At 31.1% G+C, this 18,060-nt stretch overlaps 2 protein-coding genes and 4 non-coding genes across 7 annotated transcripts; 4 read left to right on the top strand and 2 right to left on the bottom strand.

Annotated features, from left to right (window-relative positions):
• Window positions 1-871: 871 nt before the first annotated feature.
• LOC105636138 (sucrose synthase 7) lies at window positions 872-5,320 on the bottom strand. Of its 2 annotated transcripts, XM_089720356.1 has the most exons (15): window positions 4,987-5,317; window positions 4,756-4,910; window positions 4,470-4,662; window positions 4,235-4,353; window positions 3,836-4,052; window positions 3,644-3,739; window positions 3,370-3,543; window positions 3,165-3,281; window positions 2,869-3,035; window positions 2,467-2,691; window positions 1,805-2,371; window positions 1,580-1,718; window positions 1,386-1,465; window positions 1,246-1,275; window positions 872-1,163 (listed from the first exon to the last, which is right to left on the bottom strand). In XM_089720356.1, the coding sequence occupies exons 1-15, from the start codon at window positions 5,221-5,223 to the stop codon at window positions 1,148-1,150; spliced, it is 2,532 nt and encodes an 843-aa protein (XP_089576482.1). In that variant the 5' UTR covers window positions 5,224-5,317; the 3' UTR covers window positions 872-1,147. The 2 variants fall into 2 exon arrangements, with proteins under 2 accessions (XP_089576482.1, XP_089576483.1); XM_089720357.1 differs by lacking the exon at window positions 872-1,163 and having other exon boundaries at window positions 1,242-1,275; window positions 4,987-5,320.
• A 4,522-nt stretch (window positions 5,321-9,842) lies between these two features.
• On the top strand, window positions 9,843-9,938 carry LOC119369718 (small nucleolar RNA Z103). The gene has a single exon (XR_005177289.1). It is a non-coding gene; the product is annotated as a small nucleolar RNA Z103 (small nucleolar RNA).
• Window positions 9,939-9,986: 48 nt separating this feature from the next.
• Window positions 9,987-10,079, top strand: LOC119369722 (small nucleolar RNA Z103). Its single transcript, XR_005177293.1, has one exon. It is a non-coding gene; the product is annotated as a small nucleolar RNA Z103 (small nucleolar RNA).
• Window positions 10,080-10,128: 49 nt separating this feature from the next.
• LOC119369721 (small nucleolar RNA Z103) lies at window positions 10,129-10,221 on the top strand. Its single transcript, XR_005177292.1, has one exon. It is a non-coding gene; the product is annotated as a small nucleolar RNA Z103 (small nucleolar RNA).
• A 272-nt stretch (window positions 10,222-10,493) lies between these two features.
• Window positions 10,494-10,586, top strand: LOC119369720 (small nucleolar RNA Z103). The gene has a single exon (XR_005177291.1). It is a non-coding gene; the product is annotated as a small nucleolar RNA Z103 (small nucleolar RNA).
• A 910-nt stretch (window positions 10,587-11,496) lies between these two features.
• Window positions 11,497-15,392, bottom strand: SDG40 (SET domain group 40). The gene is made up of 6 exons (XM_012219318.3): window positions 15,167-15,392; window positions 14,867-15,014; window positions 14,615-14,746; window positions 14,369-14,509; window positions 13,726-14,016; window positions 11,497-12,177 (listed from the first exon to the last, which is right to left on the bottom strand). Exons 1-6 carry the CDS (start codon window positions 15,319-15,321, stop codon window positions 11,524-11,526), a joined length of 1,521 nt encoding a protein of 506 aa, XP_012074708.1. The 5' UTR covers window positions 15,322-15,392; the 3' UTR covers window positions 11,497-11,523.
• Window positions 15,393-18,060: the final 2,668 nt, after the last annotated feature.

The following is an 18,060-nucleotide window of genomic DNA, read 5'->3' as shown; positions in this document are numbered from 1 at the left end:
GGAGAAGAAAATATGCATATTTAGGTTTTTGAATTTATCAAATTTGTCATTAAGCTCCCTTGTCGACATTAAGGCCCCCTGAATTTTTATTTTTGTCAAGCCTTTATATAGCTAGGCATTAGAGATTAACAATCATGTTTATCAAGTATGCATTAGATTTGATTGAGATTTTCCTTATTTTTTTTAAATTAAGCTCTTCCTAATTTTTTTATTCTTGCCATTAGTGACTTGGATTAATACGTATCTGAAATAAAAATTAAAGGATTTGATAGGCGAAATTCAAAAAGTTCAGAGGCTTAAATATATGTTTTAATAATAATATTTAACACTATATTACCCATCCTGGAGTTTAGAATTGGTTTCCAAGCAGGAAGCTATTATTGTGTGAATTGAGAATCTGAATCCAAGAACAGAAGCATAATGAATAATAGATAGGAAGATAAATCTCAGATTTAAAAAGAAAAAAAAAAGTACAAAAAATAATGAAAATTAAAACCCAAATGATAAAAAAAAAAAAAAAAAAAAACATACAGAGAGAAATCAGAAAGATGCAGGTAGGCCTTTGGGAATTCCTTTTGGTAGGAGGAGAATCAGCCATGCTGTCGCCGGAGCTCGTTGCTACGAAATGATAATATTAAAAAGCAATACTATATCGTCTTGATTCTTCTCCTTCACCTTTTTATTTTCCTTTTTCTTATTTTATTTAATGGAGGATGGTAAATCAATTAATTGATGTTCATTAATTTGGAGTCAGCGAAACTAGGGATTTATGCAAGGGTAGTTCAGGAATTAGGTTTAACTTTCATCAAAGTGTTGTCGTTTATTAAATAGGAATAATCAATTAATTCCTAAAAAATCTGCAATCTAATAATTTGCATAAGAATAAACTGTGGATTACTTGCAATTATGAATAACAAATTACAAATATCTCATCCCCAGTCTGATTAAGGCAGGTTCTTCGGGTGTAATTAATAGAAAACACCTATTTAATTACACAATTTGAAACTTATTGAAGTCTATTACAATACCCCCAATTCCTTATTTTTCAGTAATAACACAATTTTGTTGCTCCTTCAAATTGAAAAGATCAAACACTGAGACAATGGCTTCAGAATGCCATTTGAGTTATTCTGCCTTGTTTACACCTTTAAGCTCCAAACAACCTGAATATATAGATCAAAGATAATTTTATTTGCTTTCTTGGGGAATCCAAATAATAATCATTGTTTGACGTTCTACTCTTACCTTTGCAATCTAGACTGACTGCGTCTGGTACTGCACAAGTAAAAAAAAAAAAAAAGTATATTAGATTCCGTAAGACAAACTTTCTTCATAACTTCATATCAAGAAAGGGATGGTGGTGACTGGTGAATTAAGTTACTTGCCTTGATGGTGTTTTGTTTACAGTCTTTTGCTCTGTTTGCTGCTGAAAAGCTTCTTCTGTTGGGATTGGCACATTCTTTACCTGAAATTGAATAGGACATTAGGAACAAGTGAAAGTTCAAGTGAACTATTGAAGTATAGTTTCTTGTTTTTTTTTTTTTAGCTTGAAATTTCATTACAGTAATAATGGCCATACCAGTCTCCTGAATTGGAGATTATAGAACATTTGGATATATCTTTGTTTTGCTAGCTTCTGTTCCTTGTTCAGCTGTCTCCAGAAAGTGTACATGGAACTCATATTCAATACCTTATTTGCATAGATCTTCCAAGTGTAGCTACAAAACAAAGACACTAATGATTCAAAAAAAATTGATGATATAACCCTGCAATTGAAACTATTGAGGAAATGGGAAGTATTTACCATTCATTTATGCGTTTCAATCCATCTTCTGAGAACTTATTCCAGTATCCAATATCAGTTTTACATTTCTCAAAGAAGTCAGCAATTTTATTACTTGACCCATCTCCATCATTAGGATCAATAAGGAAGCCCGAAACTCCATCGATAATTATTTCAGCCGGACCACCTTGATTGGTTGCGAAAGTGGGCAAGCCACAGTTCATTGCCTCAATGACAGTAAGTCCAAATGCTTCATAAAGAGCTGGTTGAACAAAAGCTCCCTTCGTGTCTGCAATACAGCGATAAAGTTCCCCATTTCTCTGCCTATCTGTTTGTGCTGCTATCCATCTGAACTGGCCCCTCAGTTGATATTTTTCTATTAATGCATGCATTTTCTGAATTTCAGCCATTTCTTCTCTGTCTTTTGATTTTGTAGGATCAAAGAAAGCCCCGACTATTACAAGATTAACCAAATTTCGCAGCCTCTTGTTCTGTCCATACCACTCAGTTAGTCCTGTTAAGTTCTTTACTATGTCAAGCCTTGCCATAGAGAAGATAATAGGTTTCCTCTTGTCTGCTAGATATCCACTGGTTTGAAAATCACATAAGAATCAAATGTTAGATAATTTAAAAATTAGGCCATTCTGCAAGCGAAATGTAAATGTTTTATGTCTAATACTAACATGTGCTCTTCATTTTCCTCTTTACTGTACAGTAGTTCTTCTATGGCAGAATTGAATTGTGTGAATCTTTTCTGTTTCTCAGTGTATGGGAAATAGACAGATTGGTCAGCTCCAGGTGCAGCTATGTTGAATTTTGGATCAAAGACATTAATGCCAGAAACAATTCTGCAGAGCCCTGGTAGTGTAAATGCAGCATGGCTCTCATATTGCCCAGGTCTGTCTTTGCTGCAAAGAGAGAATCTTTAATTTTAGCAAGGAATTATCAAGATTTTTTAACACAATTTTTATGAGTGTTCATGTTCTCTATTTCTAATACATCACTTCAATTCTTATCAGATTGTTTGATAAGGTTGTGTTTAGTAGGGTATTATGAATAAAAGGGATATGGTTATAGATTCGAACCTTCCTGCAATCTCCTGGTATGTGCTTGCTATGACAAAATCTGCTGCATTCATTGCAATTGTATCAGCTATGAATTGGCATGAGAAGTGATACTTAGGGTCTAATTCTTTCCACTTGATGTCTGAATCTTCATACTTTGTCTTCTCCAAAGCATGTGCAATAGTTGCCTGATATTAAAAGCATTTTCAATTAGTCTATATATATCCTAAGTAAATTATAAAAGCTGTATTTCATTTGGTTTGAGGAATTTTGAACAATCGATCAATTTGGTATGGATTCAAGTAAAAATAAGAAACCTGAGTTATTCCAAGTTTGTTAGCCATAAGAGTTGCTGCTAAATTCCCATCAGTATAGTTTCCAATGATGAGATCTGGTTTTCCATCCATAAGGTCTAATACCTTTGCTGCAACATCCTGAAGGTACAAAAGAGAACATAGAACAAATAAGTAAAATGCATTAAACATTCAACAATCAATCACTCATATAAAGGTTAGAACATGCCTGTGTAAACTTCTGAAGATATGGATAAACATCGAAACGAGAAACCCATTGGCGTAGAACCCTATCTTCAAAGGTAAATGGCACTCTAAGGATGTTAGAGTGCTTTGTGCCATTAATTGATTCCAGTTCTAAATTGCACTTAGTTCCACGCGCCTCAGGAATTAGTCGCGTAACCTGTTTTAGAGAATCAAATAAATGAAAATTTCATTTCATTGTTCCGATTTTTCTCATGTAGTCTTACTATAACTTGAGAGGTAATTATAGTTTAACTTACAACTATAATTTTAGGTTTCACATTAAGCCCCTGTTGCTTAATCCTGAGAAGCAACTCTTCTTCCAAAGCTTTCACTTGGTCTAGAATGTACACTACCTGTTTTGGAGTAGCAAAAAGCTTGCTTATGAACATATCAAACACATGTGGAGTACTTTTTATGAAGCATAAAGGAATAGAAAGAGATGCATATACCTGGCCACCAGTATCAGGCAAGCCAAGAACATTTTCTTGTCCAAAGTACCCATGAGGAGAAAAAATAACAACATTGAAAATTGTTGGCACTCTGCTAAAGAATTTTTCCATGTTAATTGGATCTGGAGCTTGAAGTACTTCTGAGAGTGATCTCATTGTTTCTTTAACTCTTTCTGCTGTATCACCCCATCCCTTCTCAAAACCCCACTCTTTGAAGCTGCAAAAATATTGTGTACTTTGATTAGCAAAATAAGCCAAATATGTCCTATTGCAAATGTATTCAATTAAGTGCTAAAGCATTTCAATCACCTGGAATTTAGCCTGTTGAAAATTAATTGGAATACCATATAAGCATGATGGACTTAATATAATCAAATGCGCACATAGTATAGCATTTACCTTAGTTCGAAATTCTGATATGGAGTGTCCTTGTCAAGTCCTGAGAGGTACACTTCAGCGACAATAAGTGCCATCTGAAGCTTTGTAACAGTGTTAAGGTTGTCATTGATCATAAGTTTCTGCAACAGAAAGAAAATTAGAGAAATTATAGCAGTAACTCGTGTTCATTTTTCTTCTTCTCCCTAGATCCGGGTTCTAATTATATATGTACATGTAAAAGGAATATGATTATTACTTCTCCTAGATGGTTAAGTGATAGCAAGTAATCCACAAGAGGCTGAGCATTCTCCAAGCGTCCACTCAACTTTGAAGTTATGAACTTTGAAATGAAATTGATTCCATTCCCAATGGAAGAAGATAAAGTCAAGCGAGGCATTGATGCATCAAATGCTCCAAAATCCACTTCCAATGAATTTATATCATTAGCCCTGCAGTTTCAAAGATTATATTATGTATATAAGTGAATTTAATTAATTGTTTTCCTTTTCATGTTTTACAAGACCAAAGAGAGATATATATACCAAGTCTCATCAAATATCATTTCTTTGAATTTCAAGTATTCTGTGGCGGTGATTGGTTCAACAGTGAGATCAGCAGAGTTAACTTTAACATGTTCCCAGAACCCAGGACTTGGTCTTATTGCAAAAGCTACATATGGAGGATTAACAACTGCTTCCTGCAAATTGGAATGCAATTTTTCTCAGAAAACTTTCTGTTATCCTACGATTATCAAACAAAGGGAAGACACGTACCTGAGTAGAGAACCAAATGTCTCCTAGGATACCTTCTAATACCTTAGTTCTTTCAAACTTATCATCTATCACATTCTCCATTTCATCTAAAAGATGTTGAAGTTTCATTATCCTTCTTCCCTTTTGCACGTACTTGGCGAAACACTTCTTCATATGATACCGGCTTTGCTTCAATGCCTCCGGCATATTGTCGGAGATAGAGTTTGAACGCTTTAAGGTTGGTCCTGAAGAAGCCATTTGAATGCTAACAAATAAAATTAAGGACTGTAAATGAAATTTAAACTCCAATATGATTTGTCATTTGAAGTGTTTCTGAATTTATAGAGCAATGGATTGGAGGACTACATGCAGATACGTGTTCGGTGTATATAAGTTTGCTTTTGATGAAATCAATTGATTGGAATTGAATTTAGATTTCCTTTAGGAGAAAATGGGTCCAGCAGAGGAGAGTGCTAGAGGAGAAAGAACATTCCTTCAGGTGACAAAGGAAAAGAAAAGAACAGAAAAAGAAGAGAAAAGAAGTAATAATGTATGTGCTAAGGAGAGATTCTTGGTTAAAAAGGAAATATTATTATTCTTTTCTTTCCGTGATTGTAAGAAACAAATCAAGAATCTAAGCTTCCGTCTTCACGGCAACTCTTTCTTTATCTCATTGTTGTGTATGCTTATAAATGGTAACTTTTTAATGGTTGCACATTTTCCATTTCAGTAGTCTCTTCTAGGTTGCAACGAAAACTGAACTGAGAGATGTTTGGCCTTGTTCATTTGTGGGAAAAATGAGTTAGTTTTTCAGAAATTTTTCCAAGAAAACAGTTTTCTTGAAAAAGGTGTTCAAATTTGTCCTTTTTTTTCCTATTATTTTCCAGGAACATGCAATTTCTCCAGCTTCCTAATTTTATGAAGGATTTTCCCATTTTTGTAGATGAGGTTTTATTAGCTCCCATTTGATTTTTCCTTTTTTTTTTTTACTAAAAAATAATCTTCCAATTACTACAATATGTCTATTTATTCGATTTAAATCAATTTAGTTTGATTCGAACCGAATTTAATTGATTCGAACCGAATTTAATATCCACCCTGAGTTATCTCAACTAATTATTTCACGTATCATTATGAATTTTGATTCGTGTTGACTTGACTGTGAATCCAAAAAAATATGAGGTAAGTTTAGAAATAAATTTGATATAGGAATATTTCCTAATTAATATAAAGATGTGTTAATTATATACTGCATGGTTTGATCTTCAATTCTTCTAATCAGTTTTAAGGGATAAACTAGAAATTTATTGGACCTTTGTTAGCATCAAAATCAAGAGAGTTAATTAACTTATTTCGGCCAAGTGTTGCACTACAAATACATTAATATCTCCATATTAATAAGAATTAATAATATGTAAATAAATATAGTACCATCATAAATATTTTATTAGTTGATAAAAGCATCATAAAAATTTTTACTAACACTATCATAACTATGCAAGGCTATATCATTTTTTTCCTCTGACTGTTTCGAATTGTTCCATTTTCACCCTCAAATGCATTTGTTCTTTATGCATTCTAAATTGCACTTTTCGTTTTAATTATACCCTAATTTCAAAATTATTCTTAATTGAATAATAAAAAATTATCATTTACGGGATTCACTCTAGTACATGGGTTAGCTTAATCGTCATAATTAAAATAAGCAAAACACCCTATTTTTGCATTTAAGCTTGAATACATAAGTGACATTCTTTAACCTACTGATTCGATGGAAGGATCTCTTCTCTCTATCTCCATGTCTTACCTCTCTAATTCTCAAACTCACACTTTCTTCTTCTCCTCCTTCTATCATATACTAGAAAATCAAGTGTCTTATTTTGCTGCAGCGGTATAAGGAGTAACCTCAAAGTGCTGAACTAGCTTTTAAAGATTAAAATAGTATTTTATCAAAAATTAATTCGTATAAAGCTTAGCTTTTAAATACTACTAAAATAGTTAACAGCTATCAAAACAGTTAATTTTGTCGAATAAAGCCTAAATATAATCATGTAATTTTTTTTGTCCATCCTAATATTCTCCTTGTCTACTCATATTTTTATATCAAATTAAGTATTTACTGACGTGCATTGCGCGTATTGCTTCTTGTTATAGATACTCATTATTTAATTTATTATTTATGAAGAATGTTGTTTATCGTTATTTTAATTACCAATAAAAAATAATTGAAAGCAATAATAAATAAAATTTTAAAAAGAATTGGTAATTAAATAAAATATTTACTATAGTTTGATTTTATTTCATAATCATGCTCTTTTCTATAAAATTTGAATGAAAATGAGGAAAATAATTATTTAGCCGCACAAATTTATTATAATTATCTAAATAGCCTTTAATATTTTTTATAATATTTATTTCATTCCTCGCATTTGGCACCATCTAATTAAAAAGTTTTTCCACCAGTTTTGATGGTTTTAGACGTCACAATGTGGTAAAAAAACAAAAACAACCTTATGATGATGACGTGGACCACTTTCTTCTCCAAACGATAACTTTTCATTCACACATTCTCTGAGCTGCTGGAACCTTCATTAGATCACTTTTCTTAGAATCCATCCAAAAAAAGCTCGAATCTTGGCATTAACAGAGACGGGTCTTTCTAATTCTCATGGTTACTCTGTGTCTCTCATAATCTTTTTAAAACGATTTCAACCGTCACTTGCTCTTTTCATTTTGATTCTCAATCTTTGTCTTTAAAGGTGAGCTTTTGATTCTCAATCGTTTCATTTGTAATCTGTCGTTTGATTCCGTTGTTAATCTCTTTATTTATGGTTTTTGCCAATTGGTTTTGTAGTTCTTGTTTTTTTGTTAATTGAGTTTTCAATTTAGTTAATGAGGTCTTTATTTGATTTTTGATTTTGTTATCAATCTTCTTTAGCCAATTGGGTTTTGTAAGTTTTTGTTTTTCTGTGAAATGGGTTTTCAATTTGAATAACGTGGCCTTGATTAGATTTGCAGTAATGCGAAAAGAATGATAACCTTCATCTTATAGCAAAACATATCTATGTATAATTACGCTCCCATGATTGTACATACCGAGGGACGAAAGCGCAACAGATATTTTTTAGAGTATCGTTTCCATTCCGATCTGTTTAATAAAGGTACAGATAATTATAAATGGATTTTAAATAAATAGGAGCAGAGAAATTACTATTTATAACGGATACATATAGAGTATGTCTATTCACACTGTAATAAACTATTTTGGCCATGGATACCCATGGATATCTATCCATTTATTAGAAAAAAATATATTTTAAAAACGTTTGGATTTAGATAATTTAAAATTGACTGATATCATATTCGTTTAACAGGTACTTTAAACGGATTTTAAATAGATACAGTAATAAATTTTAAACGGGTTTAAATACAGATATTAAATGGATATTTTAATTGATTTAGATCTAATACGGATAATAAATTTTAAATCGATTCAGTTACGGAGAGTTCAAAATTTATGATTAATCTCTCTGCATTCATCCGTATTCATACCGAACCACACTCCTAAAAAGCAAGCCATAGGTCATATAACATGTGATGTCAATAGTAGCTCCATTGCCATATATTGCATATGCACAAGTAATTAACAGTTGTCATTTTCCTCTTTCACCATCGTTTTATTTATCAGTAAAATTACATCCCTCTCTGTTTGGTTTGCAGGCTTCAAGAAGACCCAATGCATCACACACACACACACTCTCTCTCTCTCTCTCTCTCTCTCTCTCTCTCTCGCCTTTCTAAGCAAAGCATCCTGAATTCAGTTGAGTCTTTAGTTGAGTTTTAAATGGAAGAAGGGATGGTATTTAAGGGTATTTCAATCTTTTTTCATATTTTAACGGCAAAAACATAGAAAAATGGGTAGAATGACTATTTAATGAGATGGAGGCAAAATTTAACCATATGTTAAATATTTATATAAAGTTTAGAACTACTTAGATAATTAAATGACAGGATGAAATAATTATTTTTTTGTAAAAATATCCATAAATCCGAAAATCAAAAAGATTCATAATAATTTACAAAAATTTAAATAAGAAAATATTCCCTCAATAATAATAATAATTTTTTTATTAAAATAAACAATAGTAAATATTATAAAAATAAAGTTAAATCAACTTATATTTTAGAGTATAAGTTAAAATTTAAATATACGAAATGATTGCTGCACTAAAAATTGTAATTTTTTTATGCATAAATACAAAGTGAATTTAGAGTACAACTTATATCAACGTTACATCTCACATTTATATAAGTCCATTATTATTATAATAATAAATTATTAACGATTAATTTTTAATTATTTTAAATTTATATGAGTTAAATATCTAATTTTTCAATAGAAGTGCATCATAGGTGGGGCTGTTTGTCTTATTCACGAATTTGTATTTATTTTTTTATAAGAAAAATAGACAGAACTTGCAGTGCACGTGCCTTGCACACCTTCCTCTTTAGCCTATTAGGGTTTAAGCGACGACAGACCTGCCTATAAATAGCCAACTCTCTCTACCATTTTTCTTAGTAAGAACGGTGCTATTCATAAATATGCGCCTCCAGAAGTTCGTAAGAAAAAAATTAGGGTTTTATAGTACTGAAATTTCTGTTTTTTTGGATATTATTAGGTTTTAATCGCGTCATATACTGATTACCGGCGTTCAATTATAGCCATGGACGCTGCGTATGAGGTGATGCAACATCGTTTTTCCCTTTCTGCAAAAGTTATTGACGGAGCAGATCTGATTTTTCTCCATTTTCTGCAGATCTGGAGACATGTTTGTTTTGATTTATGTTTTTTTGTTTTTTTGAGTGAAAAAGAAGAGATGGAGGTGATGAATATTTCCCCAAATGATCGACGCTGAATAAACTGAGCGATTGTTAAATCTCTTGTGAGATTCCAAGCCAGAATTCTGATCCATCCTTTTCGCTTTTTTAATTTGAGATTGTTTTGGTTGAATTGATTTGCGATGGAAGGGATGATTATTTCCCCAGATGAACGAAGTTGAACAAACTGAGCGATCTTTTCTTTAAAGAGAATCAAAGCCAGAAATCTGATCCGTCGTTTTAGTTATAAATTTATAAATTAGAGAATGAAAATGTGAAAAAGAGATGAAAGGGATGATTATTTCCCCAGATGATCGAATATGAACAAATTGAGCGATCTTTTCTCTTTGGAGAATCCAAGCCAGAAATCTGATTCGTCTCTTTTTCATGCAATTTTTGCTTATAAAATGCAATTAAAACATTTTTCTAACTTAAAAGATTTTTTTATTCCGAAATTTTCATGTTTTAAATGTATTAAATTCGATCAAAAATCTACTTTTTTAACATTTTTTTGTTTTGGATGAATGAAGCAATATTCTTGGGAGTTGATAATTCAGTCCAAACAAACATTTACGTCAACATTGAAAAATAATAATTAATGCTAAACGAAATAATTAGTAATATTTATAAAAATTTGAGAAGAAAAGGAGATGAAAGGGATGATTATTTCCCCAGATGATCGAAAATGAACAAACTGAGCGATCTTTTCTCTTCGGAGAATCTAAGCCAGAAATCTGATTCGTCTCTTTTTCATGCAACTTTTGCATTTAAAACATCCTGAGATTTGGGGATTTTGAACTTAAAAGAGATTTTTTTTTTTACTAATTATGATTAGTTTTGAAATTTTATTGTTTAAAATGTATTAAATTCAGTCTAAAATATATATTAAATATTCTTGAAAAATAATGATTAATATTAAATGAAATAAAATAAAATGTCTATTTTCCTTTCATAATATTTGTAGATTTGTGAAAAAATGTTTGTCACATTTTTTACTTCAAGAAATAATAGATTTTTTTTTTCATGTTTATTATTTGTACTTCAATTTAATGGTATTTTTGGAGGATTAATATTAATAATTTATTGAAATTTTGGTAAATTTAATTATTGTTTAAGAAATGTAAAATTCATAATTAGTATTATGAAACAAGGTAATAATGCTAAAATTAAGAAAGGATAATAACTGTTTTATTAATATTTTAAAATGACAAATAAAGTAGGAAAAAAAAATTTAATGACTTGGAGTGAAAGTGTATAGACCCTAAAATTCAGAAGTGAATCTTAATTCTCTAGGTTAGAGAATTAAATATTAAGAGAGATAATTTTCTGTTGTTTGGACAGGGCAAAATATTATCTAAAAAGGAAAAATCAAGACTTTGTATTGTTGAATGTAATAAAATTTGAATAAAAAATTCTATCATGATATTTTTTTTTTTCTATATTTCTATTATAAATACAATTTCAGCTAAAATTAAACTTCAATTTATTGGTACATCTCTTGAAAATTTCAATTTTAGCAGTTTATAATAATAATTAATAGTTTGGGAGTTAAGCCATCCATTACAAAGAATGATGAAAATTTGGCAACCCAATAGCTCTCAAAAATAGAAAAAGGGGGGAAAAGAGAAAGAAGCAACAAATTAGAGAATAAAATTAGCAAAAAAAAAGATAACTACTGCATTATTTAGTTCTTCCAACTGAGACATGTTGACTATAGAAAGAATTGATGATCTCAGTACAACTAGAAATGCAATCAACTACAATTTTCTTGTACCTGAACCTCCACTGAACTGCTAATTTCCACCGTTCTATGGCCTGTTTGGTTTTACTAGATAACATCAACTCATCGCCATTTTTACCTTTTCCAATACTACTGGCTTCCAAGAAATCACGAAACTCACCTTTAAATTGGCACAGCATCTGCCCCAGCTCCATAGGGTTGTACAAATTTTGAATTTTGTCAATGGTAGATAACAGCAAATGATCTTCCTCGACTTTTGTTGGCAGATTATTCAAAATTTCATGACAACTTTTTGATATCCATTTCAGAACCCAGGTCTCATTTTCTACAGAAAGTTGAGAACCAGAATAAGCAAGGTGGCCTACAGATCTCCGCTGATTCGGAGGGGTTGCCCATAACCGCAAAGCAGATAATAAAGCAAAAGATGGTTTTCCGTCTTGATGTATGTACATTGATTCCTTTGGCCATGAATTTGAAGAATACATGCTGGGTTCCAACGGAATAAAAACCTTGTCATTTGGATTTTCGTCTAAAACAAACCCATAGTGTTCAAGAAGCTCCAAATTTGTGTATGTTCCATAGCTTAAGAGAACCTGCAAAACAATGCATTATTGCAATTCATTATTTCTATTCCACCAAATCAACAGAAATAGTAATGCACATCGAAAGAAAAAATATATATCATAATGCCAAAAATCTTCCATCATTAATCATGACTTTGACAGCTCAATGCCTTAATAATCCAAATCCTGATCTACAAAAAACTAGAGATAAAAGTAAAGCTTCAATCTTCAGTGTCATCAATTCAACTCACATTCTTACTCCTAAGCCACATAACAAGAATTAAAAATAAAATGTTTATCTATATCAATCACATAATATTATAAAAGAGTATGCAATCATGAGTCCATAATTATGCCAGCTAATTTATATCTGACAAACTTTTTTGTAAGCATTATCAAATAAAAATATTATGAAAAGGAAAAAAACTTGAGAAGAATCAGAGGATTAGAACATTCAAAGGAAAAATACAGTAGTTAAAATGTAAAATGAGTAAACAACAGAGAAGGGCAACAAAAAAGTCATTACTTTAACCTTTGAGAGTTGTATCAACAAGAATCAGCAAAAAGTTCTTATAGGAAAAGGAGAAAGAACTGCAACAGTTTACAGTGGTAACATTCTTGTTTCATCACCTCCATCCTATGTCTAGTTTTACAAGAAAATATTGAATTTACCGTAGCACTCACTGAAGCAGTTCGCTGTTTGTGTAAACATCTTGAGCATCACAGCCTCATTTGTGAATGTCTCACTACATATGCTTGGTTAAATTCATGATGCAAGGTTCCTTTTTCACTTTTCACATTTATAGTTGTGAAGAAGGTGGACTGACATGTGGAGAATGAATAAATTAGATAAATGACACAATAGTTAATCATGCTACTGCATTTTCCTAAAAACATAAGACTATAAATTTTATTGCAGTGGGATGTTTTGACATTCTTTCTTCTACTTTTTACTGCAGAACAAACAGATCTTCAGTGCAAGTCCTAGCTCAGTCCTACCACTGTATCAACAAGAATCAGCAAAAAGTTCTTATAGGAAAAGGAGAAAGAACTGCAACAGTTTACAGTGGTAACATTCTTGTTTCATCACCTCCATCCTATGTCTAGTTTTACAAGAAAATATTGAATTTACCGTAGCACTCACTGAAGCAGTTCGCTGTTTGTGTAAACATCTTGAGCATCACAGCCTCATTTGTGAATGTCTCACTACATATGCTTGGTTAAATTCATGATGCAAGGTTCCTTTTTCACTTTTCACATTTATAGTTGTGAAGAAGGTGGACTGACATGTGGAGAATGAATAAATTAGATAAATGACACAATAGTTAATCATGCTACTGCATTTTCCTAAAAACATAAGACTATAAATTTTATTGCAGTGGGATGTTTTGACATTCTTTCTTCTACTTTTTACTGCAGAACAAACAGATCTTCAGTGCAAGTCCTAGCTCAGTGTAAGGTCAACCATGTAAGAAAGACCCAACGGCAGTAAAAAAAATAAATATGAAGAATTATCAGTGGACAACTGCTAAATCAAAGTTCACACAGCTAAACTGATTGAAAATAATTTTGTAATACCTGCTCCCCTTTTTTATAATTTTTCCTAGCATAGAAGCAATATGCATCAAGGTCTTCATCAAACCCACCATCTGTTAACCTCTGCAAATGAGCATCAAATCTCCCCTCATATAAGTAATCCGTAGGATGTCCACATGACAAACTACCTTGCGGGGAAGAATTGAGCATGCAACTCTCAGCGCTTTCAAGGCCAGTTGACTCCTCCCCAGGAGCAGCATAATTGAATAAGTCTCCAACAGGACATAAGCATCCAGCCTCATCCCATGGTATATGTAACGTCCGCGAAGATATCTACAAACATGATTAATGTATAACGTTTCAGATACCACACAATCAGAACATACATAAGACCAAAAGCACTCGTTTAAAATTGTTATAATGGAACGTCAAAGATTGAGACATCAAAGACTGAGACCTATGCAACATTAAACAAAAGTAATCACCAGCCAAAGTATATGAACTTGACATACTGAAAGAATAACTTGGTACAAATTCTGATCAGTAGTAATGTTGATGCATCTTGTCAATTTTCTGAGTATATAGAATACTCACAAAGAGGTGCTTGAATATACATATGAAAAAAAAAACACAACCCTTTCATTTGGTAAACACCCTTTTTTAAAGAAAGAGAGAGAACCCTCACAGTTGCAGAAGCCCAAATCCACGCCCTAAGGGTAAGAAATCGAGGCTTAAGCTTAAGCTCTTGCATTAACAAATTAGCCTCTTTCCATTCTGATTCAGCCTTCGATATGGCCTTTTCTGTTGTCCAGACAGCATCATCCACCTAACAATAACTCCAAACTTTTCAGACGTCATTCTTGTGTTACTATAGCAGACTCAACAAAGTAAAACTGAAAAAAAAAACAGAATGCAAACTTAGAAACTGAACTTGAAAAGCTTGCTTTTCGAACTCACTGAAAGTAGCTAATGTCTCATAACTGCGGGGCAAATGCATCAAATATGGGTACCAAAAAGAACTCTTTCCTTTACCCATTTCATATAATAAACACACAGTCAGTATCTGCATCAAATTTTGGAGAAGAGCGTTAGCTTTAGCAACTAGAAATTCAAGCGAAGATACTAAAAATTGAGAGAACCATGATTTTTAAATTAGCAGATAATAGGAATAAAATAATCAAACCTGTGTAGGAGAAAGAGAGGGATGACCATTGACAAAAGAGGAGAGTAACCCATCTTTCAATAAACTGTCCCTTGTTAGTAAGGCAGGTTTTGGGACTCTAAGAACCAACTCCCCTTTCCAAAGATCACGAGCAGCACCTAAGCCTCTTCTGCACAATTACATTTCCATATTTCTATTAGCTTTATTAAAAATTAAAGAAAAAAAATCCCAAGATACTTTCTTTTTCTCAGTCAGAATTTCTCAGCAGCCAAAAAAAAAAAAAATATAGGACTACGAAAATGAATATGTGTATACACTCACCCTCCTGCATCAGGGAAATGAGAGAGAGTGAGAGAATTGCCGAAACAGGAGTTTGGATTCCGAGATTGGAAATTGTAGGGTGAATCTGAAATTCCAAGCTCGGCTGCCCATTCTAAAAACCCTTCAAGCCTTTCATGCTCGGCTTCTTCTGCCATCCCTCTTCGTTCTGATTTAGGGTCCAGTCTACTTGTCTTTCCATGACATCTATGTTTTAGCTTGAAACTGATTAATTTTTTTTCTTAAAAATTTATTTTATTTATATGAGTTTTTATTTTATTTTTGCTAAAATCTATTTCTCATAAACTTTAAAATTTTAACTATTAAAAATATTAATTTTAAGAGTTCTAAAATCATATTTTCACTTGTTAATTGTCCGTTCGGGGACATCCGTACTTGTTAAGATTTCTAATTACTACGATATTTTTTTTTAACGCAATGATAGAAAAATGAAAAACTCTTAGACTCGGTTTGTTTCGTAAAATAATTTGCAATAAAATATTTTTTATAATTTTTTATTATTTGGGGCATTCAGAAAAATAAGTCAATAGAAAATTAAGTCATTTTTAAAGAATATAGCTTTCTATTCTCGAGATCATAAAATATTTTTCAGACTTTAATAAATTTATTATAAATTTTTAAATTCATATTTTTTTAATTTATTAATCATCGATGCCATTATTACCGCTCACCATTCACCACCACCAATCATCACCACCGGCCACCACCGTTGGTCACCGATGACTTTCATAATTTATCTTTTTTTTTATTATACTCGTATTTAACAATAAAATTTTTAAAATATGAAATTTATATTATTATTATAATAATAATACTCTTATGAGTTAAAAATTTTAACATTTTTAATTATTTTTCAATATTGCAACCAAACAACGGAAAATAAGTCATATGGAAAATATTTTTCAAGAAAAATTTTCTCAAAAAATATTTTTCAAAAATAAATTATTTTCCGAAAACGAACAGATTCTTAGTATTTTGGAAGTATGGATTGATTAGTAAATTTGATAAATTTTAAAATAGACAATTAAAAACATTGTAATTATATTCAAAAAATTAATTAATTTAGATGGAAAAAAATTATACACAAAAATAATATTGCAATTAGAAAGCATATTTTAGTTTAAACACATTCATATTTGGTTTCTCCCATATAATTTAAAAATGAAAAGTTTATTAACAATAATCACACTTTCTTAGATGGAAAAAAAATGTAAAACTTGAGATTCGTAATTAATTTATTAAAAAATTATGAGAAAATATGTGATTAAATATTTATAGGATAATTTTCATAATTTTCAAAAATTATTTAATTTAAATTGATAAAAGCAATAAATATATAATCAATAGTTTAAATTTATAACTATTTGTTTATTTATACTTCCAACCATTCAAATGGTCCTTTGACATTGAAAAATATATATATATATATATATATATATATATATATATATATAAAAAGTTAATTTACAAATGCAATGCAGATTTACAAATGCATTGTAGTTGGTCTTAACAAAATAATGCAGATGCTATGTGGGCTGAAGGTAATGGGCTTTCAAAGCCCATTTAATTAGGTGGATTTCATTGTCATTTAGCGAGGTAGTAAAGTACTACAGTGGATCATGAAGCCCATAATTTCATTTGCAAGGGCCAAGTTTCGCATTTGACTTATAATCTAAGGATAGAATCGTGAAAATATTTAGGCATCGTTTGGTTCAAGTTCACCTACTTCCTAGGAAGTTCAATTTGCAGAAAGTAAAGTTTCGGGGAAGTTATTTTCTAGGAAGTATAGTGTGTTTATATTTAGTTGATATATTAACTTCCCGAAAAGTAAAATTGTGTTCATAAAAGATTATATATGAAATGTCATAATACCCTATTATGAACTTGAGTATGTTAATTGAATAATCCATTGAAATACCTACGAAGCAAGGACAAAATAGATTTTTCTAATTTCTAAACTCAAGAAGTGTACTTCCTTCAGTTGAGAGGGGTAACTTACTTCGTGTAGAGTCAAGGAAGTAAGAGTTTCAATTTCCCGAGAATTTTTATATTTTTGGGAACCAAACAAAATGATATTACTCACTTTCTGGAAATAAGTCCCTGAGTAAAGTTACTCCAACTAAACAAAGCCTTAAATATAATTATTTTATGGGAAAATAATAATTGTACCCCTATATATGGCAAAAAAAAAAAACCATTTTATTCTTTTTTTAAAAGATATAGATTGTTATACCCTTATATTTTGACTCTATTACACTAGATTGTCCTTTCGTATAATATTTGTTATTTTAGACGTTAATTGCTTATAAAATGACGCGTTTAACCCTGATTATTTACCCATTCACACCTATTATTGTTCGTCTTTCTTATGAGCCTTCCCTAATTCAATTACCTGAAAATTCTCCATCTCCAGCACGACATTCCCGTTGGATGTTGTTCCTATTTTAGAATCTAAATCTTCCAAGTGGATTTTGGTGGGTATTGATATTGGAAATGCTCTGCTTATTCTAATTTCCTTCTTTAGATTTTGATTTTGATACTTTTACCAACATAATAAAGAAGTTATGCGGATGCATACATTTAAAAACAAAATCTCTTTATTTTCTTATCAAGGAATTCAATATTCCATTCAATCGTTGGTCATATACAGGTTTAACGATATATAGCTGTTACTATCTATTTTAGCAAAGATGGTAAAATTGAAGGTTATGTTTTCTTGATTTTGATTCTTTAATGGTGAAGTTGTCGCTGATAAGGGAATGAAAGGAGATGTCTCTAGTAAAATCAAAATTCTTAAAAAGATAAAACATTCTAACGTTGTATAACTCCCAAGTATATTGAGGATGAACTGATTACACCGAAAATATATGTTTTGC

Source organism: Jatropha curcas, chromosome 4 (genome assembly GCF_041381405.1).
Source record: "Jatropha curcas cultivar XTBG-Jc1 chromosome 4, XTBG_Jcur_1.0, whole genome shotgun sequence".
Classification (NCBI taxonomy): domain Eukaryota; kingdom Viridiplantae; phylum Streptophyta; class Magnoliopsida; order Malpighiales; family Euphorbiaceae; genus Jatropha; species Jatropha curcas.
This window is presented reverse-complemented; position numbering and strand designations above follow the sequence as displayed.